The 25,048-nt window shown below is 33.6% G+C and overlaps 3 protein-coding genes across 3 annotated transcripts in view; 2 read left to right on the top strand and 1 right to left on the bottom strand.

The window, feature by feature from the left end:
- The window catches only part of LOC143538119 (glutathione S-transferase zeta class-like), a 275,556-nt gene that overhangs the window by 44,838 nt on the left and 205,670 nt on the right, over positions 1–25,048 (top strand). The gene's annotated exons all lie outside the window — the stretch shown is intronic.
- LOC143538136 (ras-related protein RABH1e-like) lies at positions 71–3,083 on the bottom strand. Its single transcript, XM_077031755.1, has 6 exons — positions 2,967–3,083; positions 1,439–1,509; positions 1,102–1,190; positions 844–955; positions 467–557; positions 71–214 (listed from the first exon to the last, which is right to left on the bottom strand). The coding sequence occupies exons 1-6, from the start codon at positions 3,081–3,083 to the stop codon at positions 71–73; spliced, it is 624 nt and encodes a 207-aa protein (XP_076887870.1).
- Positions 6,220–9,848, top strand: LOC143538135 (peroxisomal adenine nucleotide carrier 1-like). Its single transcript, XM_077031754.1, has 5 exons — positions 6,220–6,380; positions 6,635–6,866; positions 6,960–7,106; positions 8,428–8,585; positions 9,501–9,848. The coding sequence occupies exons 1-5, from the start codon at positions 6,223–6,225 to the stop codon at positions 9,793–9,795; spliced, it is 990 nt and encodes a 329-aa protein (XP_076887869.1). The 5' UTR covers positions 6,220–6,222; the 3' UTR covers positions 9,796–9,848.

Here is a 25,048-nt window from a genome sequence, read left to right as displayed (position 1 = left end):
TCCATGTAAGATGTTTTCATTTTGAAACATAAAACTAGGAAGCATAAGGTGCAAGTAATTAATGATCTTTCTAGCATGCACAGCGTCCGCCTGGCTGATCTGACTGGTTCGTGTTTGAGCTAGATTTCAAATTCACATCAACCATGTCTTCTTGTTTTGTAGAGGAAAGTGTCTCCATCCCTGGCAATGCAGCAGCAATCTTTCTGAACAATGGCTGATGCATGCAACAAAAATAAAATCATATAATTTTATCATAATAAATATAAAACTTCAACTATAAACAAAAAAAGTGATCTTTTTTTTTCTGTAACCAAGAGACCAGTTATCAAAAATTTCACGGGACCCCACATATACGATTATACTTGTATAATATATTAATATACGCATGTTTACACTCGCATATAATCAAAGGTTGCATTTTAAAATGGGTAAAAGCGAAATGGTATAATAAGATCGAGTATGCTACCTTAATGTTAAATCCAGCTTTTGCACTCGTTTCACCAAACATGACTCCATGTTCACGAGCTTTGCCATCTCCTCCTTCAATTGACACTTGCCTGTTTGACCACCAAAACGTCAGCAACAAACAGCGCTAACCCTCATTGTCCAAAAACATTAAATTTTCTACAGCCAAACTTTGTTTCAAACATGATTATAGAAGTTATATCATTTCATAATTTCAGCAATAATCTAAATTTTCTGACATAGTGATGAAAGATGCTTTATCATTAAAAATCCACCTAGGGTGTCTTTCGACCCGTTTGACCTCTTTAAACTTGACTAGTGTTTGGAAACCAGCATCTAAAATGATAAATTAAGAAGGTTAAGAAGTATAAGTCAGACCTTTTGTCAACAAGATCAGTTTTGTTGCCAACAAGAACTATAATCACATCGCTGCCACGCTCAGTACGTACTTCTTCTATCCACTTTGAAGTGTTCAAAAATGACTGTCGGTCTGAAAAGTAGCAAAGGTAAATTATAGAGTTATAGAAGGGTGCTAAAACAGAGAATACATATTCTATCAGATCAATTATAATTAATAAAAACAGTAAGAATGCCAACAAGAAGACACCCTACTTTTTAAGTGAAATAGTAACTTACTCGCAACATCATAGACAATCACTGCAACCGATGAATCTCTTATATAACTTGGAATAAGACTCCTAAATCTCTCCTGCCCAGCAGTATCCCTGAAATGTTATGCTGTGAAATGTAAGAAAACAAATAGCATATTCAATGTGAATGAAACAATGCGAGCTTATTAGTTGTGGCATAATGGGTGAGTCAGCTAGATTGAGTGCTTGAGTAATGGGTAACGGGCTTGATAAAAACTTCAATGGTCTATCAATGAAAATCAATATCACACAACATGGCAGGGTATTCAACATATCTAGCAAGTGAAAAGTTAAAAGAAGAAATAAAACTACCATAAACTTACCAAAGCTGTAACCGAACTGTTCTATCTTCAAGGTACATTGTTTTAGACAAAAAATCAATGCCAATGGTAGCCTGCAGTTAATGTAAAGAATTATATAAGCGTGAGCTTTTAAGGCATTCAAACGCCCAAAGAAACAGAATTCTGAGTCGCAAAAAGATACAATAATCAATACTAAGTATTTAGATACATTTTATCCTTTATAGAAGACAGAGTGACCTATATTGTATGATAAAATTGGGTATGTGTGTAGGCATATGTTTGTTTCATTAACCCTTTATGAATTATGAAGTCTTATATGTGCAAGCACCAAAAAGAAGTGGTTTGACAAATAGAAGAACAAAAAGAACGATGGAAACATATTATATAGAATAAAAACACCATAAATGCCAACAAAACAAGCATGTACATCTAGTAATCCAATTGATTTTATATTAACTTTGTTTTTATACATAAATGTGACTAATATATCAACACAGGTGGTTTGAAAAGTTCATCTTATCACGTCTTCACGAAACTGACCGTATACAAGAAAAGCTAACCATATTCTGTTCTGCCTGGATTTTTTGCCAATCTTTTAGCAACTAAGAAAGTATATTCATGCATCTAACTGGACCAAGCATTTCCTTGTCTATATTCACCTCTAAATATAGCTTCCTATGATGTAAAAGATATTCCAGCACCCCTAACTGTTACGCATCTTCTTTATTTAATAAAAAAACATAGGAATGTAGCACGCCAGTATGCCACACTATACCTATGTTCCTATGACTATTATGAGACTCAATTGCTTTAAACCTTTAACCGCTTCCATCTTCTTGGAGTCTCTTTTGCCTCTTAAACATCACAAGATAACTAGGTATCTCCATAGCTTGTCAACGAGTCTAAGTTTTAGAGTTAGGCTAATCATGATATGCCTGAATCATGGCCTACAACTTGTAGTACGCAATACCAATAGAAAGCTTATTATATCTCCTCCTTTAGGTGACCAATTTATTATTCCTCCAACAGTAACTCATCTTGTTTATTTAATAAAAAAACTTAAGAATGTAGCACGCCACACTAAACCCATGTACCTATAACTACTATGAAGCTCAATTGCTTTTAAGCCTGTAACTGTTTCCATTACAAAATAACTAGGTAGCTTGTGAAGAGATCACACTTAAAGTTAGGCTAACATAGTCGGTAATAGCGATCTGAGTATGGTATTGCTATTTGACCGGTATCACTGCTGCGTGGCCCAAATCATGATCTAGTGAATTGTTACCTAAACTATGATTGAAGTAGATGATCCAACATGATTTACCATTTGTGATCAATAATAATACTAATAAGTAGATATGATGTTATTTAGGGCCTGTTAAAGCCTTCAATCCCTCCAAACTGATCTTTGAATTGACACCCAATTGCAATAATAACCTAAACTAAATAAATATATTATTATTCTAAGCAAATAGAGTCTGCCTGCCTGATCCAATAATAATAATAATAATAATAATAATAATAATAATAATAATAATAATAATGGTACCTGATAAGTGGTGTCGAATTTGTCGTACATGAACCTGGTGATGATGCTGGTTTTGCCGACGGACTGATCGCCCAGAAACACCAGCTTGTATTTCGCCAGAGGTGACACTGCCGCCATTATTATTATTATTATTATTATTATTATTATTATTATTATTATTATTATTATTAACTGATGATGAGATGAGATCTGAACAAGAAGAAGATATAGCCCAACTATAACTATAATAAGACGGCACGGCTGGCTGGCTGGCTGGCAACATCAAACCACTATCATGCATCGTGACTGCCTCTTTAAATTTTAAAATTACTTTTATTATTAGTTTAAGAATTAACCATCCAACAATTGTTGTCTATAGTTTTATTTAAACAATATAATATTGGGTATTAACATTTAAAAGTCACTACTTCTTAAGGTATTTAACTTTCAATTTTATAATAGAGTTGGATACTAAGTCTAATGATGTCCGTTAATAATTTAACAGAATAGGAGTCATGTGACATTTAACCCATACTAACGTACCAACCGCTCCACGTTTGTAATACAGAAAAGACACAGAGACACAATTGGGGACAACGAAGAAAAATGGGAACGTGGGCAATTAGGACAGAGTTTCAAAACTCTAAATTTGACATGGATTACGGTACGTAATTTTGGTAATGACGTGCTCTTTAGACCCTCCGTTCTCGATAAAGAGATGAAATTGAAAACCGTATTTTTTTTTTGTTCAGGCATTCATCTAGAGCTTTTTTTCTATCAAGATTTACCATGGCGGAGAATTTTCCATCAGCAACTACCACAAAGTTAATGGAAAGGGCAAGGTCAATTATGTGGATTTATTAGACGTAGAAAGGTTCTGTATATTTTTACTTCAATGAAATATTAAAAAAGTTAGTATACCATGACACTTACCAATGACTTTCGTTACATCCACTATTCTTTTCATTAGCAATGTTTTCATAACCAAATTGGACAGCGAACCGGACGGGTAACCAGTTCACCGGTTCAACCAGTCGACCAGCCGAACAACTTTCGTCAAAAAATGAAGGTTAGGGCTGAAAATAAATTTTTTCAAAATAAATGTTTTTTTATATTAAAGCCGGTTCAACCGGTCCGGTTTTACGGTCGGACCGGTTGATTATCTGGGAACCGAACGAACTGCATAAAACCGAACCGATCAGTAGACCGAATACCGGTTTGACCGGTCGGTCCGGTCCAATCTCAACAGCATTGTTCATTAGATAACCATACTTTTGTATTATGTCATTGAAGTAAAAAAACATAGAACCTTTCTATGTCTAATAAATCCACATAATTGACCTTGCTCATTTCATAAACTTTGTGGTAGTTGCTGATGAAAAATTTCTACCATGATGAATTTTGATAGAAAAAAGCTATGGATAAAGGCCTGAACCAAAAATAAAAAAATACGGTTTTCAATTTCATCACATTATCAATAACAAAGGGTCTACATAACATATCATTACCAAAATTACGTACCGGTAAGCCATGTCGAATTCAAAGTTTTGAAACTCTGTCCTGATTGCCCACACGCCCATTGTTCTTCGTTTGCCCTAATCGTGACTTTTGTGTCTTCTCTGTATTACAAACATGGAGTAAAGAAGAGGCAGTTGATATGCTAGTATGGGCTAAAGATGTAATGCCAAACTCCCCTTAGTTTTTTTTTCACATGACTCCCATTCTGTTAAGTTTTTAACGGATGTTAGACTTAGTACCCAACTTTGTTACAAAATTGAAAGTTGAATACCTAAACAAGTGATTTTAAATGTTAATACCCAATGATGTTACTTTCATGAAACGTTAGGCACCAATTTTGTAGTTAAGTCTTATTTTAAAATAAGCAATTTTGATGGATGGACGGTAGATTTATAAATATCGGATATTTTTTTCGAATATTTTGGATAACTTTTTGAATATTTTTGATAATTTTCGGATACTTCAATAGCTGAACAAAATTTAATCGAGTACACCTAATAATAGTTGGACAACCAAACCAAATAAATCGGTTGAATTTGGTTCGGTTATACACAATTCTAATTCGGATTGTTTTGATTTTGGTTAGGGTAAAAAAAAAATTCAAACCCGATATCCAAACCGATGAACACCTTGATTTGGATAAAACTTTGTGAATAGACAAGTGGAGTGAGATGCGAGAACCCCGCCCATTGATTTAATAAAATGCACCCACTTCTTATGACAAAATTTTGAATGAGCGGCTCCCTGATCATCATATTAATCCATCAGTCATATAATATATGGCGATATACCTCTGTAATGATGTATAACATCACGACATTACGTTGTCTGCTTTATGTGATATACGAACAATTTTTACACCCCTATATGATTGTATGATATCAAATCAACAAAAAGATTCATTAGTAAGGTAAAAGATATTCGTATAGTCTCTATTTCAATTATTTGTTCCAATCAAATCGATTTTCTTCAAGTTTATGTTTGATTCTTAACAAATTCTTTAATTTTTTTTCTAATTTATTTTTTTTTTACTGAACTTTAAGTAAGTGAAATCGATAAGAAATCTCAAATCTTGATTATAGAACATGCTGATGATCATGTCTCAGTGTTATTTTAAATTTATAAAATTGGACAAACTCCTAGCAATAGTGATGAATGTATGCAAAAGCTATAATGATGAAATCAAGCATGAGATGGAGTCAAGGATTTCAAGGCAAGGCAACGCTAACGAAATCCAGTCGATGAAGGGACGAAGTGAGAATGTTAAAGGTTTATTTTTTTAATTGTTTTTATTACATTCAAATTCCTTCTACAATTTTACAAACCAAACACAATATAAATTTTCATTGGAAGTAATTCAAATCTTTCTCCTTTCAAACATTTCGCGAATCAAAAGAAACTCCATACGACACATATCTCCTTCTAAAGCTCAACTATAATTCATTAAATTATAACATTTTCTTAAAACCTAAATTACATAGCATAGACGGGACTTGAACCACTAACCTTAATAACATATGTTTCTACGAACATTCATTTAACACATGTTGCTTTTGTAACATAAAACACACACGGTAGGCTGCATCCGTCCTTGTTCTAAACGTGTTATAATAATAGTAATCTGGCCAAATTCAGCGTATCCACTTTATAATACCAATACCAATACCAATACCAATACCATCATCACCTCAAAACAAACCCCATATTTGACCAGACAGACTGCTCATCTTGATTCACGTCATCGGATCACTGAATAAAGATGTCTTCTTCTTCTTCTTCGATTGATCTGGAATCAATTTCGGAGGCAACATCGGGAGCAATCGGAGCTATATTGAGCACAACCATCTTGTACCCACTCGACACCTGCAAAGCCAAGTTTCAGGCTGAAGTTCGCTCCATTGGTCGCCAGAAATACAAGTACTTTTTAATTATTATTATTATTATTATTATTATTATTATTATTATGTTTAAGTGATTTGATTATTATTATTATTATGCTGTTCAGTTTGGGTGATCGTTTATTTAGGGTTTCGTGATCTGTTAATTATTGATTTGTAAGAATTTGGTATTTAATCGATCGTTAAATCTCGGTTTAGTCTGTAGTCCAAACACCCCCTAATTCATAATCAAGCTATTTGGATCTGATAAAAGTTGCCATGTGGGTGATTCAGGAAACTGTCAGATGTGTTGTGGGAGGCCGTTTCAACGGGTCGAATTATGTCACTGTATCAGGGCCTTGGAACCAAGAATCTGCAATCGTTTATTGCACAATTTGTATACTTTTATGGATATAGCTACTTTAAAAGGTTGTACCAGATAAAATACAATACAAAGTCTATTGGAACTAAAGCCAACTTGATTCTTGCTGCTTCCGCTGGAGCATGTACTGCTATCATAACTCAGGTTAGAAGTTATCAAATTTTTTTTTTTTTTTGTATTTATTCTGTTATCTAAGTCTTTTAACTGGTAAAAGCTGTATCTAACATTATTATGTAGCCTCTTGATACAGCATCATCACGAATGCAAACAAGTGCGTTTGGGAGATCAAAAGGACTTTGGGCAATGCTTACAGAAGGCAGTTGGAGCGAAGCTTTTGACGGGCTTGGCATATCTTTACTTTTAACTTCCAACCCTGCAATACAGGTACCTCATCTATTGCCTTAGAATTTTATTGTACGGATCGGGTCGGTTAATGGGTCAAAAGGGGTTGGTGTCAAAGCTGGTAAAAATTTTAGACCGGTCAAAGTTGGGTCGATTTTGGGCTAAAACCGAAAAAAATTTTGAAATTTCAGATTTTGAGTTTTTGAAACCTGTTCAGTTTTGTTTTTTCTGGTTTGGGTTCGGATGACCGTGGATTAACAGGTCAAATTTATTGACTTGAAACCTGGTAACTTTTTACAGCTCAAGCTGGGTTGCGTTGGCCCGCTTACATTTGTTTTTTTGTTTTTTTTAATGAATAACCAATATATTAGGCATGATTATGGAAATTGGAAAGTATTTAGGCTTGTAAACGAACCAAATGAATATGAAGGGGACATGTTTGTGTTAGTACGCTTAACTTTAATCGAACAAACGGACGAACACCAACAGTTAATGAATGGGGTTTTCTTGTTCGTGAAGAAAATATACGTGTTTGTTTATGTATGTTTATTCATAGTATAAATGAACGGTTCACGAACGTACATGAACGAATGCTATTGAACATAGATGAACAAATATAAACGAACATAGTTGAGTGAACACCAATTAGAAGCAAACTTGAATATTAATCTGTTGGGCCTAAAAAAATAGTAAAACTAGACTAACTTGTAATGGGTGATATTTTAATTTAATAAAACTCGACTAAATTGTAATGGGTGTAACATTTTAAATGAATACATAAATGAAAAACTTAAAAAGAATGTGAACTAACGAACAACGTACTTTCAACTAAGAATTCCAATGGCTTTGGCTACTGATCATAAATGAACGAAAAAGGAATGTGTTCATGTTCGTTTGTTTAACTAGATGGACCAAAAGTTTTGTTTATGTTTGTTCGTTTATTAAATAAACGAACATAAGCGAACTTCCCACCGAATGGTTCACTGAACACTCGATTCATTTACAGGCCTAAAAGTGTTAGTCCATTTTCTTTTAATAAAACAATTAGGACATTATAAACACTTGATTATGTCACAGGATACTTTAAGTTTGCAACCCTTTTTCCCTTTTAGTTTAGTTTTTTCAGTTTGTTAATATTAGGTTCTCAGATAATGAATATATTAATATTATTACAGAAACTAATACCAACATAATGATCCATTCTTTTAAATAAAACAATTTAGGAGGCTATAAACTCTCACGAGTTAGCATACTTTGATCGAGTTCTAAATCGTTCGGCCCACTTGACATATATTCGACCTATTTTGATCTATTATTAGTTAAATATAACTCAAGTTGACCTGTTTTCAATCTATTTATGCAGTACACAGTATTTGATCAGCTGAAACAGAAACTTTTAGATCAGAAACTAAAAAAAGCGGGAAGCGGGTCATCACCCGAGTCCCTTTCCGCCTTCTCAGCCTTTTTGCTTGGTGCATTTTCTAAAAGTATTGCAACCGTTCTTACATATCCTGCTATCAGGTTTGTTGGAAAATAATTTTTAAAGTTGGGTTCATTTTACGCCTCTGAGGTTTGCCCGTATTAACTACTCGAGTACCAAGCCAAAATTCTTAGCATATCATGGCCGGTGGTTTCAAAACTTTTACCCTTTTTGTTTTTTTTGTTATCTTCGTTAGACTGTTAGATTTTTCGGTTTAGTAACAAAGCATTTTAATCATTACGCCTAAGGGATTATTATGTAATTTTAAAGGTAATATTTTTAAAACAATCATTTAAAAACAGTCCTTTTTGTCCAACTTTAATTAAAATATAAATTTAAAATACAAAAATGGCCCCTTAGGTGTAAAATGACTGAAATGCCTTTCTAGTTGATAGAAAAATTTAACGGAGTAAGCAAAAAGCACAAAAGGGTTTAAATTTTGAAACCACAGGACTGTTCATGTAATTTTAAATGTAACGATTAAAAAAGTCCTCTTCGTCCAATTTTAACTGAAGTGTAACTTTAGAATTACATAAATGGTCCTTTATGTGTGAAATGACTGAAAATACCCTTCTAGTTAACAGAAAAATCTAACGGAGTAGCAAAGAGGACGAAAAGGATTAAGATTCTGAAACCATGGGGACTGCTTATGTAATTTAAAAAAAAATCCCTTTTGACCAACTTCAATTAAAATATAAATCTAATATCAAATATTCAAATGACTGAAATGCCCTTCTACTTGACGGAAAAATCTAATGGAGTTAGCAAAAGGACAAAAGGGGATAAACTTTTGAAACTACAGGCCATGGCATGTTAAGAATTCGGGCTTGGTACTCAGTTTAAAAATTATGGGCACACCTCATGGACGAAAACTAAACTTATCTCTAATATTTAATCTAGTTTTCTAAACTTTTTAAAGAAATTCATAAATACCAAACACTCCTGATGTTATGCAGGTGCAAGGTCATGATTCAAGCTGCAGACTCAAGTGATGAAGAAACAAAGGAAAATAAAAAGAAACCGAGTAAAACAATATCAAGTGTCCTCAGTGCTATTTGGAAACAAGAAGGAATATTCGGGTTTTTTAAGGGGTTGCATGCTCAGATATTGAAGACGGTTTTAAGCTCGGCTTTGCTTTTAATGATAAAAGAAAAAATAGCAGCTACAACATGGGTGCTCATACTTGCAGTTAGAAGTTATGTTGTGGTAACAAAAGGAAGGTTAAAGGGATCAGTAAAGAGGTTAGAATAGTTGACTTTGGTTAGTCAAACTGAGTCAGTTTGACTCACTAGACCTTGAAGTTGAACCCATCTCAGTTTGACTCACTAGACCTTGAAGTTGAACCCATCTATAGTTTTAATTTTGTTGTTCATGTAAGAAATTAGAGGGGTGAATATTTTTTTTTTATATTTTTTTATTAGTGAAACTGTTCCGCCTTCTAGGGTTCCCTGAATTCTGCATTTCTTGTTTAATAAAGCAAACACTTTTGTAATTGTGGAAACTCATTTTTGCATTTCTCCAAAATATATTACTACATTAACATCTTTGTAAGTACGACGCCAAACATATTACTAATAGTTAACATGTAACTTTCATTCGAAAATGGACACGGGTTCTGAGAGAAAAAATCTCCTCCCAACTTCCTTTAAAATTCTTTAATTTCTTTTCATAATTTTCGAAGTCGGGAAGACGAAGTTAAATCATAGTTTTTCAACACTTGTTTTTTTCTTCTTTCATTTATTAATAATTCAGAGTACATATTCAAATGATGTGTTAGAAGACACATTGACGGAGTATTTGGGTATCTTTACATACTTTTAAATTATTCTGTAGATTTATTTGAATAATTTCATTTGCCATTTTGTAAGAATTCTATTTTTACAACAGGCTTTTTAGTTTTATGAGATTTATTTTATTCTTAAATAATTTAATTTAATTTAGCTTTCTTAATTTTTGAATGGTTAAAATCACCCTACCTATTCTATTCCTACCAAACTTACACCAAACTAAGAAGTTACACGGTTACACCAATGACGGCTTGACATCAAGGTAAGCTTCACCACTCAACATTTAACTTACTTCTCTTGCATTTATATTCTTACTTTTGTATTGATCTTCCCGTAATCTATGCATGTTCCCCAAACTTTACATCAAACCCGCAACATATTGTACCAAACTTGTAAAGTTTGACAAACTGATATAGTGGGTTTTGACGTACCATTACAAAACGTATGCATCAAAACACATTACATCTATCAAACTTGACAAGTTTGGGCATCATTGTAATGGTTTTTGCCCTTATCTTTTATTTTGATATAATGTTGTAAATTAACCACTATCAAACGAAATTAACCTTATTCCCCACTATCAAATACAAATAAGAGTTTCTGACTTGACAACCTCTGACCAATCTTTTTTTACACACCTATGACAAATTTCTTATTCGCCACTATTAAAAACTAATACCCCATTTATGATTTAAAAAAAAAAAGGTAACCCCCAAGTGATTAGGATTCTCAAATACACTTCATTAAAAAAAAATCTTATTAACATGAAGAACTAACAATCGAATGATTGGACATTAGCTTCCTAACACCCACAAGATCATATCCAATGGTGTGCTTCAATGGCCCGTTAGAGCATTCCCATCTTATCCCCCAAATTTGTATGAGGGGAGTTTGTAAATTATAGTGTGGGGTTTTGAGTGGTTGTGAGTGTAAATTGTAGGACAGGGAGAGAAAAGTTAGTGAATTTTTGTAAATTTGAGGAAAAGGCAATGATTTTTTTTGTAAATTATAGGGTGAAGAGAGAAAAATGTAATGTAAAAGTATAAAAAAAATATTATTTAATTAAACAGAAGAGAGAAATGTTGTATTTTTTTAGTGTAATTATTAAGATAGGGACAAAGATAGGTTGGGAATGCTCTTAAAACTGATTATGTTTTGAGCAGAATGATTAACTCAAGAAATCAATCATTTGCTCTGATTTCAAGAACCAACATGTTTTTGTCCCTCTGGCTTTTGATACATTTGGCTCCTTGGCACCGGAAGCTATCCGTTTTCTAACCAGGGTCCAACAGGTTGTGCATAGCAATGTGTCGACTCCAAAGGGGCAGGGGTATGTCTTTAGCAGGTTAGGGTTTGCAATTCAGAAAGGGGTGGCGGCGCAGCTTGTTGCCCGCCTACCTGCTATATTGATGTAATATCTATGTTTCATCAGTAGAAATAAATAAAATTTTATTTTAAAAAAAAAAAAAAAAAAAAAATTTCAAGAACCGAATTGGCTGAAACTTCACTAAAAACAATTTTCCTTCTTTATTAAAATCTTTTTGTTTTATCAAATTATTGACTTTGTATACAACTTAAATACGTTAATATGAAAAATAAACGATCCACGATGCACAAACTTATCCTATATAATGTGAGAACACTACACATCTGGTGGTGTATACGTACACTCGCACACGCTTCTTTTTTTTTTTCTCTATTAATCCGAAGTATTGTGTAACTAATTATCTTTTATTTCATTAAAGTACAAAAGATGATCTCGTTATTCTAGAGAAAAAAACAAAACAAAACAAAACAAAATGATTGATCTCAACAAAGTCGTTCTGTTTTCACTGCATAGCAATGATTGAACCACAGAAGAAACGTGATATCATCCCTAACCAATTTTTATTAATAATAACCCATGAATTCTCACCTCTCCTGTTAACATTTATTGAATTCATGGGATTTCATAGGTTCCATCGGGTTACGTATGATAGGTAGATAAATCTTTCTATATTTTAGATTTTAGATTCTAAAGTAACTTTTTGCCAGGTTCGACCGTTAGAACCTGATACAATTTTTAAAAGGAATGTTAGAACCTAATACAACTTTAAAACCGTCACTTCTTGGAGTGGTAGGAGTACTCATCACACCTCAAAACATTTTTCACTCCTTTCCTTTCCTTTGTGATTTAGTCATTTGCAAATAATGTAATAATGTTTAATCTTTTAAATAATAAATGGCATAAAATCAGGCAATATTCGTATTTTCTAAAAAAGATATGGGACATCTATGATACATATCACAAAAGATTAAATACTTTTAATCACTGGCTTATTCATAGAGTTCAGAAAGGATCTGATCGTAGATAGAGACTGAAACCTGTGCGGGGGTAGGGGCGGATGTAGCCAAGTGGATCAAAGCAGTGGATTGTGAATCCACCATGCGCGGGTTCAATCCCCGTCGTTCGCCCATCAATAAAATAGAATTAGGGTCAAGTTATTCTATAAAGAGAGAGAAAAATGAGAATGATCGAGAAGGATTTATAGCTCTAAAAACAGAATGAAAAATTAATAAAAAAAATCACAACTCAAATTTTAATACAAAAACGAAAAATATAAAAACACAAAAATGTTTCCACAGTCTTCTCGTTCTAAAAAAAACACATCGAAAAAGACACAATGTTAAGTGAAAAAGATCATTATGTCTTTTTATTTATCATTGTGTTTTGTGTTTATTTTCGTCATTGGTTGTGTCTTTTTTTCTTGACATTGTATCTTTTTTTCTTGATATTGTGTTATATTACTCAACATTGTGTCATATTTTGTTCGGCATTGTGTTATATTTTGCGATCTATTGTGTTTTTTTTTTATTGTCATTATGTTGCTCGTTCATTTTCGGCGTCGTGTCTTTTTTTTTTCTCGGCGTTGTGTATTTTCATCGTTTTTTTTGAATGGGAATGACAGGGAAAACATTTTGTTTTTTTAATTTTTTTGTTTTTTATTTATATATTGAGATTTGAGATTTTTTAATTACTTTTTTGAATTTTTTTTAAAAGTTTTTTGTGTGGTCACATCACACTTCTCTTTTTTTTTTTCCCTTCTTTACCCTAACAAATAAATAAGAATAAGTAAGCAATTTTGTCGCGTCTCACAATTATGGGGTTGTTTGGGATTCCTTATTTTTACCTTCTTATAACTTATAACTTATGATAAGTTGAAAAAAAGTGTTTGAGTTTCTTTATTATGTGAAAGAAAATGTTGATAAGTTACAATTTTATAACTCATAACTTCTTATAAGTCATAAGGAGGTGAAAATAAGGAATCCCAAACAGCCCCTATGTATGTATAAGATTGTTTATCCTATTTAATATTTAAGTAATAAATTAAATTCAAAGAATTCAACAAACAAAATCTTCTATACAAATCATTACTTTCACTTTAATCAAATTGAACCCACTATGATTTACTAACAAACAATTGAAAATTTTAAGATTTTCAAAACCTTTATATTATTGACTAGTTAATATTTTCTTTATTTAACTTGAACAATACACACGTTTTTAAGCTACTGACTCTGTGTATAAATCATAAGTAATACCAGTAAGGTAACCCATTCATTATCAAAGTATTAACTAAAAGGGTGAACGTTGTGTTGAACTCGCAAGGGTAGCGAGTAGTTGTGGGATGGGTGAGTAGAGCTAGGTATCCTTGGTGAAGCGAGTAGGAGAAAGAGGATGGATATCGAGTTCTGCAACTAAGAGTGAAAAGGGGTTAGGAATGTGAGGTGGCACAAAGGTATTGATTAGTGGATTGAATTGGGTAGCGAGTTAAGCTAGAGGTGCGCAAAAACCCGAACTTGGAATCGGACTCGAAAAAGAAAAAACCCGAAACCGGTTTTTATTACCCGACCCTACTCGTAGGTACGAATAAGATATGCATTTCGGTGTCGAAGCCCGTACCTGGAACCAGACCAGATTTTTATCCGGTAATACCCGGAACCAGTTACATACCCAGAAGCAGGTTTTTCCAATACCCGATCTATACCCAAAAAATACCCCCCCCCCAGAGTTCAGCCCCCATAAAAACCCCAATCTATATCCGAAAAAAACCCAAAAGTAGGGTTTTTGCAATACCCGGAAATAGGGTATTCAAAAACCCGGTTCTATACCCGACCCCAAACCCGGTGCATAGGGTATAGTTTTTAGAGACAATACCCGGACCCGAACCAGACTCGGGTATTGCCAATGCCCAATTTTCCAGTACATGATCATACCTGAACCCGGTTCCATACCCGAAACCAGGTATTAGAAAAACCTGATTTGTTCACCTCTAGGTTAAGCTAGATGAGCCTCCCCTGGAGAGGATAAGATGTAAGCAAATCATACCTCTATTTTATAGAATAGGCTGCTTCCAATAAGATCCTCGTTTTTAAAACCATATCCGGACAAAAGACTAATAGGTATACGTGTAGTTCTAATGTGAATCTAAAAACGCAGAAAATGGATAGTAAAATATAGTACTAAGCTATAAAAAGATGGGGAAATATTATAGTAGCACATACAAGAAATAACATTGTTACAAAGACTAACTATACCCTTTTCTAGAAGTCATTAACTTTAAGGGACGGAATATCCTCAAAATAGCCATCTATAAAATGAGATTTCAACTTTGTCTCTTAAACTTAATATTTTCAAAAATGGCCCTCTCTAACTCATCTTTGATCATGTATTAGAAAATCTAACGCGTCTTTGACGACATGTTAGCATAACACGTCGTCAAAGACGTGTTGGATTTCCTAACACATGGTTAAAGACGTTAACACGTCGTCAAATGCATGTTAGATTTCCTAACACATGGTTAAAGATGAGTTAGGCTTCTAAACACGTAGTCAAAGATATGTTAGCATCAAACGCATCGTCAAAGATATGTTAGTTTTTTGTTTGTTTGTTTTTAATATTATATTTTTATAACTAGTTTAACTTATACTTGTTTTTCTTTTATAACTTTTAATATATAAAAGTTTTATATTATTTCGAATATACCGACGAGACATGTTTACTTTTACCTACTGACTGACATAAACTAACTCAAACTCGAGCTGTGCCAAATCAATATCGAAATATTCAATAAAATTTGACCCCGCTCGGTTTTAAATAAAATTTATGTCGGTCCGTAGATAAAAGTAAACATTTCTCGTCGGTATATTCGAAATAATATAAAATTTTATATATTAAAAGTTATAAAAGAAAAACAAATATAAGTAAAACTAGTTATGAAAATATAATATTAAAAAAACAAACAAAAAAGCTAACATATCTTCGACTACGCGTTTGATGCTAAGATATCTTTGACTACATGTTTGGATGCCTAACTCATTTTTAACCATGTGTTGGGAAATCTAACGCGTCTTTGACGACATGTTAACGTCTTTAACCATGTGTTATGCTAACATGTCGTCAAAGACGCGTTAGATTTCCTAATACATGGTCAAAGATGAGTTAGAGAGGACCATTTTTGAAAATATTAAATTTATGGGACAAAATTGCAATCTCATTTTGTAGATGAGCTATTTTAGGGATTTTCCCTTAACTTTAATCACATGTTCCCATGCATATCTATCACACCGTGTCATTGAAAAGATGCAACTCTCCTAAATCATGCCTACTCCAACCATCCCAACTGAGTTTGGGTCTGCCGCTACTCATCTTCCCCTCGACAGCAAGGCTTTCATCGTTCTAACAAGCGTTGTTGATTATCTCCTCATAATATGACCTAACCATCTCAATCTCTCTCCCTTATCTTATATAATATACTAGGCAACCATAATATTTCCCTCAACAACCCATTTCTTATCTGATCCAACATAGTGTGTCCACACATCCATCTCGACACCGTCATCTCTGCCACCTCTAACTTACGCGCATATTTCTCCTTAACGGTCCAACAATCTATTTTGCATAACATAACAGATCCAACTGTAACCCAATAAAATTTCCATTTTAATTTATGGGCTAACATGCATATGATGTACTCTTAATTAATTAAATCTACGTATATGTTCAGCATAAAAATATAACCCTCAATCACATAGAAAGAGATATCTTTTCCAACACACTTGATACTATTATACCAAAACCAAAAGCCCTTTGGTTATATAAACGTACGCCATTTTTTTTTAATATAATGTGAGCTCCAACAGTTTATTATAAAATACAATTTAAAATTTTCAAGTAGTTCTAGAATTCATTAACTTTTCTACAAGTGCCATCATAGAAACCTTTTCACTAGTTGGGTCACCAAAATTATTAAGAATTGAATCTAAGTTCCAATGATAATGTACATTTTAGAATCAAATGATAATGATAATAACATAAAGAATGACTCGATCCAAGTTAAAAGACTTGCAACTTTTAAGGGTTCTTAATTCTCTTTCTTTTTGAATAATCATCTCTTAGTGTCACTTGAATATCATAAATATATAAAACACATTAAACTTGGTCTATTAAAAACCTTTTAAAATAATATTTAATAAAACGTTAATGCTGTATATTGTTGTTTATTGTAGTTTATGTTAAGTATTTTGTTGAAGTAAATTTACTTACATTTACTTATATTAAAATTTAGTTTATAATTTGTCTATAAACTATACAAATTACATGGGCCGATTATTATTTAGCACTCCGATATATGTCTTTTATTTCCATGTCGATGTATTAATACAAAAAGGCGGTAGGAGTTAGAGATTGTTGTAATTGTTTTCACAAGAAAACTTCTAATACTTTAAAGCTTCACATGAATATATACTTCTTATTTAATTATGTACAGATATTATATCGCCTTAAAAGTATAGTGATGCATATAATAAATAACAATGGTGGTACGATATATATTTATGTTGTTAAAAACTAGCATACTTTTTATCTTTCTTTTTTTTCCTTTTTTTTTGTTGGGTACTGCCCTCTTTCAATCATATAACATGAAGTCATAAAATATTATAATGCGTCACTAAGTATTAACTTCTAGTGTTTAGTTTATTAATTATTAAAGTGTTATATTTGTTTGACAGGTGATAGATTTGGATGGACTCAAAGTAAGTAGGTGTCTCAACGTAAGCTCCCATTTTAATCATGTCGGCATACAAGTTAATGTCAATCATATGATAATTATATCAAGCCCAATATATGCCTTGGTTCGTTGAATATGCATCTCTCTAGTCTCCACCATGAAATATACACATTAAAATCATTATCGAGACGTTTTTTCTTTTTTGGGTGTTTTTAATAGAGAGAAATGAGAGACTCGTTGTCAGGGGTGTGTAAAATAATTGGGAAAAAATAATTATAACTTGAACTGTAACCAAACAAACCGATCCTAATCTTGAATTCGGTTTTCGAATAGAATATTAACCAAATCCGAATTCCCAATCTAGTTATTGCAATTGGAAAATTTTGAATTTGGGTCGTTCAGTGTGTTCGGATAACCATTGTTGTATTTAAGACTATTTCCGAGCTTTGTAAGATTGAGCTTTGCATTTTTGTGGTTGAAAACTCTCGGTTTCATGTATGTCGCATTGTGCTTGATAATTGTTATTTGAAAAGTTAGTTGCTGCTTGGAATAAATAAGAAATAAAATACAAATTCGGTTTTTTCGGTTGATTTCGGGTTTTTTAGATTTTAACCGAAAACAATCCCAACTGAATTCATATGAATTCAGTCTAGTTAGAGAATTTTGAATACGGATCAGTTTGGTTTTTAGATTCAAGAAAAAATAATTCAAATATGAACAACTCGATCCAAACAACTTGAATAACCGATATCGGATTTGATGAACACCCCTACTTCTTGTTGTGAAAGAATATAATAAAACATGCTTATATGACTGAACTACTGAAGGTTTGAATGACAGAGATGCTCTTGAATTTGTGAAAGAGGTGTTATTGTGTTAATGTGCTTTTGAGATTTTACAAATTTTCATTTTTTACGAAAAATATCTATAAGCACACCCCCTATCTCATTAGTTATCATGTCACATTTTCACTTATCCTTAAAAAACATCAATTTTCAATTAAAACTTACAAGGTAGCTTATAAATTAATTCTCAAATTTTCACGTCAATGGTACGTTTTATATTTATTTTTCATAATCAAATATTTTTACGCTAAACCACACTTTAATTTCTCTCTTTTATATATATATATAAATACTCTGATCAAAACAAGAATACACATATCCATCATAAGACTCACGCGTTCATATCGCAATCGACCGTGGATCAAACCCTAATGGCATGGACCAAAAACTAAAGAGTTGGGCTAAAAGTAGTATACCATTTAGAACGTACTTAAATGATAATACGGTCATGGGGGAAAAATAATATTATAATACATATAATAAATATCGTAAATGATCACTATGTTATATCGTTCGAGTTATTTTTAGGCATTTCAATGTTCATAATGCTTCGTCAGCTCACATTCATATGAGTAAAATATGGTGATGCATTATTAATAGCATTGACATAAAAGTTTTATATGAAGATAAGTATAGTAAGACTCATTTATTTAAAGTGATAACGTGGTATAATATTCAAACGAGGGTTGATATTTGTTTGTAAATAGCAAAAAATCAACATATATTAAATTCGTGGGATGGTTAATAAAACTGCCATGCTTCACACAAACATTACAAATAATATTCAATTAACCACATTGAAATAACATCAAGAAAAATTATAAAAAATCAATGAAGACGTACGTGAACATAACTTTGCATGTAAATCCCTATAAGATTCTATTAACTGATAAGATTGTAACGAAAATGGACATACAATCACCACGGTTTAATATATAACATCAGGGTGTTGTATGCTTTTTAATAAGACAAATTGGATTTTAATAATCCTAATTGTTATTGACCGATAAAAATCTCAACTTAGTTTATTGCCACCCGTGGTCCCAAATTTTAAAAAATTGGCTTTCAATGCCCGTTAAAATAACTTAACGGCGAGTTTTTTTCGAATTTCAAACTGATTTTTTAAAACTTTTGATCGAAAAGAGAATACAAGTCGATTAATGTATTTTCAAACAGATTTTTTAAGGCTTTATGGTGTTTTAAGACGTTAAGAAGTCTGTCTTTCTCTTCCTTGGAAAGGTGAGATGAAATGATTACTGGAAGTTGGGAATCCTTTTCAAGAAAAGCGTATTCGGGATGATTTGGGAGTTCTTTTAACTCTAAGGCTGGTGGTTCTTCTATGGAAGGCTTTGCTTTTTGATTACACTCGGTAATTTCATAAACTTCTTCTGGTGTATCTTGACTGATGTTGTCTACAATTTGATTTTCTTTTTCTTGAATGGATTCAGGAATAGGTTCGACTATGATTTGTGTGTCGAGTGCATCGGTGATGGCGGACTCTCTCACATTACACTCACGATGGAATAAACAATATCAACACAGTATAATGTATCATCATGATGTTGAGGGTGTTGCATAGATTTACCTATGTCAAAAGTAACAGCCTTATCATTTACCCTAAGTGTGAGTTTGCCTGCTCAAACATCTATAAGAGCCTTTGCGGTGGCTAATAAGGGCCTTCCTAAAATCAGATGTGTACTTTTGTCCTCTTCCATATCTAGAATTACAAAATCTACCGGGAAACAAATTTGTCAATTTTGACAAGCACATTCAACAATTCCCCGAGGATATTTAACAGTTTGGTTAGCTAACTGATTGCTCATGCGGGTGGACCTTGGTTCTCCTATCCCTAGTTTTGCAAAAACCGCATAAGGCATTAAATTAATACTAGCTCCTAGGTCAGTCAGGGCATTGCTAACAGATACATCTCCTATAAGACAAGGGATAGTAAAGCTCCCTGGATCAGTCATCTTTGGTGGCATTTTGTTTTGAAGAATAGCTGAGCATCCCTCATTCAATGTGACATACGAGAGTTCCTCCAGCTTCCTTTTGTTTGTAAGAACTTCCTTCAGAAATTTGGCATAATTTGGCATATGAACAATAGGCTCAACAAAAGGGATGTTGATATGAATTTGTTTGAAAAGTCCTAGAAATTTCCCGTACCGGGCTTCCAATCTTTCCTGCTTTAGTCGTCCAGGGTACGGAATAGGTGGAACATAGGTTCTGACCGGTTCCTTTAATTGTGCGGTACTTGCTGGGTTTATCCTTTCTTGCACCTTTTTAGGAATTTCTTTCTCCATAACTGGTAATGAAATTTGTGAGTCAACAGTAGTGGTTCTGCCACTTCTTAAGGTAACAGCGTTTGCTGTTGCATCCAAATTTGTAATGGTGTTGCTTGGAAGGGTACCGGGTGGTCTTTCAGACAATTGTCTGGTAATTTGTCCAATTTGAGTTTCTAGATTCTGTAATGATGCTTGTTGGCTTTTTGTAACATTCGTATTTTTGAAAATAATAAATAACAAAAAGTTTGTTATTATTTGTGTATCGTTAAGTTGATCGTGTGATAGTGAATAAATTATGTTGGGTTTGGGATTGGGAAAGGTTATGGGCCCTAGGGCCCATGGAACCCCTATATAAACCCCAAACTCTACTCCATTTCTTTTCTTTCACAACACACACACACACTCAAGAACACACACACCTTCTTTCAAGCACCCGGATACAAATCCAAGCAAAAAGAAGGGCGAATATCATGTTCAACATCATCAAACAACAAGAAACACTTATAAGATTCCAGGAGTTGTTCATATCAGAACTCGAACCGAGACTGAAAAGGCGAGTTTCGGGAAAAAGGTTAAGTTTTATGGTTGGATTCGACATGCAACTTGATATATTAGTAGATCGGGTTGTGAGAAGTTAGAAAAGTGTAAACTTGATGGGCCGAGTGTTAACGGTTTCGTTGTAGGAGAAAAAGGTGATATCCGAACCTCATAAAACACGGGTATACAAAGTTGGTACAACCCAAAACCCATAAAAAGGGTAGAATCGGGTCCTAAGGAAGAGTCATAGAGTAATATGGCTTACAATGACAAAAATAAAGAAAAGGAGGTTATATTCACATAAAACAAATTCGCATCGCTCAGTCATGCGAAGCGAACTTCCCATGCGAAGCGAACTCCCCATGCGAAGCGAACTTCCATGCGAAGCGAATGGCCATGCGAATTCTTCCAAATTGTTGTAAAGCGCGACCCGATTCATTTTCTGATGCTTTTTTGATAAAGGACCTATTAATGAAAATAAAAATTTTCCAAGCTGACTTGGCAGCTCGACCCCAGCCAAGGGCTCTGCCCCTTGGACCCTGCTAGGGGCTGCCGCCCCTAGATCCCGCTACCAGGGGCGCTGCCCCCGGACCCCTGTTAGTTGAGGGTTTCATTAACTAAGATGAAAGAAATAGTAGTAATAGATAGTTGATACTTGTAACTTGTTACACAGTTTGCCGAACTCAGCTAAGGAAGGACATTACCATTAACTTAGAGAGAAATCGACTACAGGTGAGTTCTAGCCCTATTTCTTTTTGAAATGTTTTCGGGGCTGTGTGCATACTTGTAAGACCAGAAGTGTAGATATATATTTACATACAGTGAAATACATATATGTTGAAGGAGAATAACTAATGCAAGAACGAAAGAATGTGTATGTGCTTAGTTTGATAACTAAATATAATTGTAAGGGTCATTTAGAATACAATGAAAGAGTCAGGGTGGCAGTCCCTTTTAATACCTGGGCAAGAATAGAGTGGCTGACTCTATGATATCAGTGCAAGAGGTTGGGTGACAGACCCTAATAATATCTGTGCAAGAATGTAAGAATAGTTGTATGCTATGTAAGAAAAGGCAAGAATAATGCAAGGATAGTACCAAGTAATATTTGTATGTGAATGAAAGAACGCGTAAGAATAAGTATATAAAACAATGTGTAAGAACAATCTTTTAACTGTTAAACTAGAACTCAGTCAGCGTAGCTGATTTTTAGTATGCACGCAGGTAAATAGGTTGAAGCAGTTGGCTTGAGGAGAGGCACGTGACATGAACTGAAGAAGCTGGCATCTCCAAAGAAGTGTTATGACTATTTTATATTAATGTTTATGAAAAGACAATTTGTATGTTAAGACAAGATTCAATGTTTTGTAATGTAATGCATGAAGTTTTAATTATTCCGCGAAAAGTTTTCATTAACTCTGATTTTAGAACGGTGTTTATGAGTAAATCCAACACCAAAGTAGGGCTCCCGGGAACGGGGCCTTACACTTTTGAGGTTAGCTTCAAGCTTCAGTAATACTCCGTTAATTTCAATGACCCCTAAGTCAGCTTTCTTTTCTGCCTCATTGGTTTTGGTCATAATCTAAGCTAGCATTTCTTCAATTCAGAGTTGTTCGGGAATTGATTGCTAATGGAACTTTGTTCTTGAATTTGAGGTTTGGATTGGTAAGGTTGATTCATAGGCTTTTTGTCGAATCCGAATGGGGTTTGATTGTTACCTCCGTCCTTCCAGCTGAAGTTCGGATGGTTCCTTCAACCTGGATTGTAATTGTTGTTGAAAGCGTTGTTCTGACGGGCTATGAATGTCACACCCTAACCTAAGGCGGAAATGCCGGGGCGCGAACCGTTGGTTCACAGCTCACAAGGTACTATCATACAATTCAAATATGACAATATCTAATTATTTATTTATTTCAAAATTTCAATCAAGTACGCAAAGTTTAACAAATTACCAAAACAAAAATAGTACACAAATATCTTTTATTTCATTAACTAAGGTCTCTTTAAGTGTTTCTTCATCTTAGCTTCAACCAAATGATAACCTGCAAATGCGTACAAATAATATAGATTTGTCAACACGAGGTTGAGTGAGAAGAGTCACCAGTTTTGGCACTAATAATAATGTATAAGTAAAATGAGCAAAATTGACATTGAGGGTATAAATCAATCAAACCATGAGCAAATAAAAGGAGTCAGTTGACCATGCCTCTCGAAGACGGGCTATGGCTACTATGACAAAACAATTGCAAATAAGGGTGTCAGTTGACCATTGCCTTGCGAATCGGGCTTTGGCTACTAGGACGGTGCATGATCATACTTTAATGTTGTAACATTTGTTACTTCTCAAACCCGACCTATTTCAAATTTTGTTTTTTTGTTTATAAATGTGTGTGTGTGTGTGTGTATATATTATTAATATTCTCAAGATTCATTTCATGGGACATTCGTCATTTTTTTAATTTTATTTGTATTCGTTAAACCGACCAGTTCGTCGTTTCAAGCATTCATCAATTTTATATTAATTATGATGATATATGATCATGGTTTGTTCGTTTCTTATCCGTGTTGTTCATTAATGAGACTTCGAGATTTAACGTGTTTATTTAATCAATTTGCGAACTAGACGGGTATAAATTGAAAAATTTCTAAGTTTATTAAATTTTATTCACTTACTAAACATTCAATGCCCAAGGTTCATTTTGTAAATTTAAATTAAATTCAGTTTTAAAACAACATGAAAGTTGGGGGGGGGGGGGGTATAAGTGTAAAATATGTTTAAATTATATTAATTAATTATTAAACCCAACCCAGCCCCATCCCGTCAACACTGCAAATCCGGCGAAGTAAGTCCGGCGACCAACAAGAATTCCGGCGAGTTCAAAGCTCCGTAATACAAGCATTTTAAATCAATTAAATCATTTGACCACCTTAAACCATAACGACACATCAATAATCAACGACCATAACGCATAACAATCACTAATCGATGCGTTTGAACCCGCAATCATCGTAACCGGCTGGAAAATGCGTAATTCACAAGAACGCTCATTTAAACATCAAATGTTTCAATTAGTAGTATAAACAGGACCTCCACAGTAAGCTTAACTCGTTCATGATCTCAAAACCCATTAATATACTCTCTATATCAAGAAATCAACCCGTCAAGGTTCAACTCCAGCCATCCGTCGTTCACCATCATCCCGTCACCATTCCAGTTCGAGAAGTTTAATCGTTTCGGAATCTTTAACGAAATTTCGTTTGCTTCGGTTTCGTTATCATGCTTTCTGTTTTCATTGCAATGTTTATCTTCAATTTCAAGGTGAGTTTTTCACAACCCCCTTTTAAACGTTTTCATATTTTGGGATAGCATATGTATTTATTACAAATTCAAGAATTATGATTTCGATTACAAACTACAATTCACTATATGGACTTGTGTGTTATTTGATTTCTTGATCGAATTTAGTTGTACGTGGTAGCCTTAATAAGTATGATCATACGCTCCCCTTTGCACTCAGGTCCATTGTATCGAGTGAAAAAGTGCCTCATTATCCGAGTATGTTGGTTGTTACCAATTGGAAATGACCTTACATGCGCGATTACCTGAGTACGTTGGTTGATGCCAGCTGGAAAGGATTTTACTTGCTCGTTTTATCACTTGTCCATGAATTGTATAATTTTTATGTATTTATAAAACTGTGGGAACTCATCAACTATGTAGATAGTTGACATTATTGTTTATATATGTTACAAGTATTGTGATTAAAGGATGATACTTGGAGAAGACACTAGACTTAGGTTATTTAAATAAATGGATAAAATGTTTAGTTGTATTTATATTTCCTTGTATTCTTTGTTTGCAAACTTGTGTATATGATGTTTAAACAAATTAATGATAATATTGTCACTTAATAGTGTCGCATGTGTTTTGAAGAATCTGCACGTGACACTCTGGCGTTTCTGCTTTAGCCGGGGTGTTACAAATGTGATTATGATGGATCTCT

The sequence above is a fragment of the Bidens hawaiensis genome, unplaced genomic scaffold (genome assembly GCF_021521415.1).
Source record: "Bidens hawaiensis isolate Kalapana, Puna unplaced genomic scaffold, B.hawaiensis_p1.1 tig00011475_1, whole genome shotgun sequence".
In the NCBI taxonomy this organism is placed as follows: Eukaryota; Viridiplantae; Streptophyta; class Magnoliopsida; order Asterales; family Asteraceae; genus Bidens; species Bidens hawaiensis.
The sequence above is the reverse complement of the archived record's forward strand: the minus strand, read 5'-3'. Positions and strand labels throughout refer to the sequence as shown.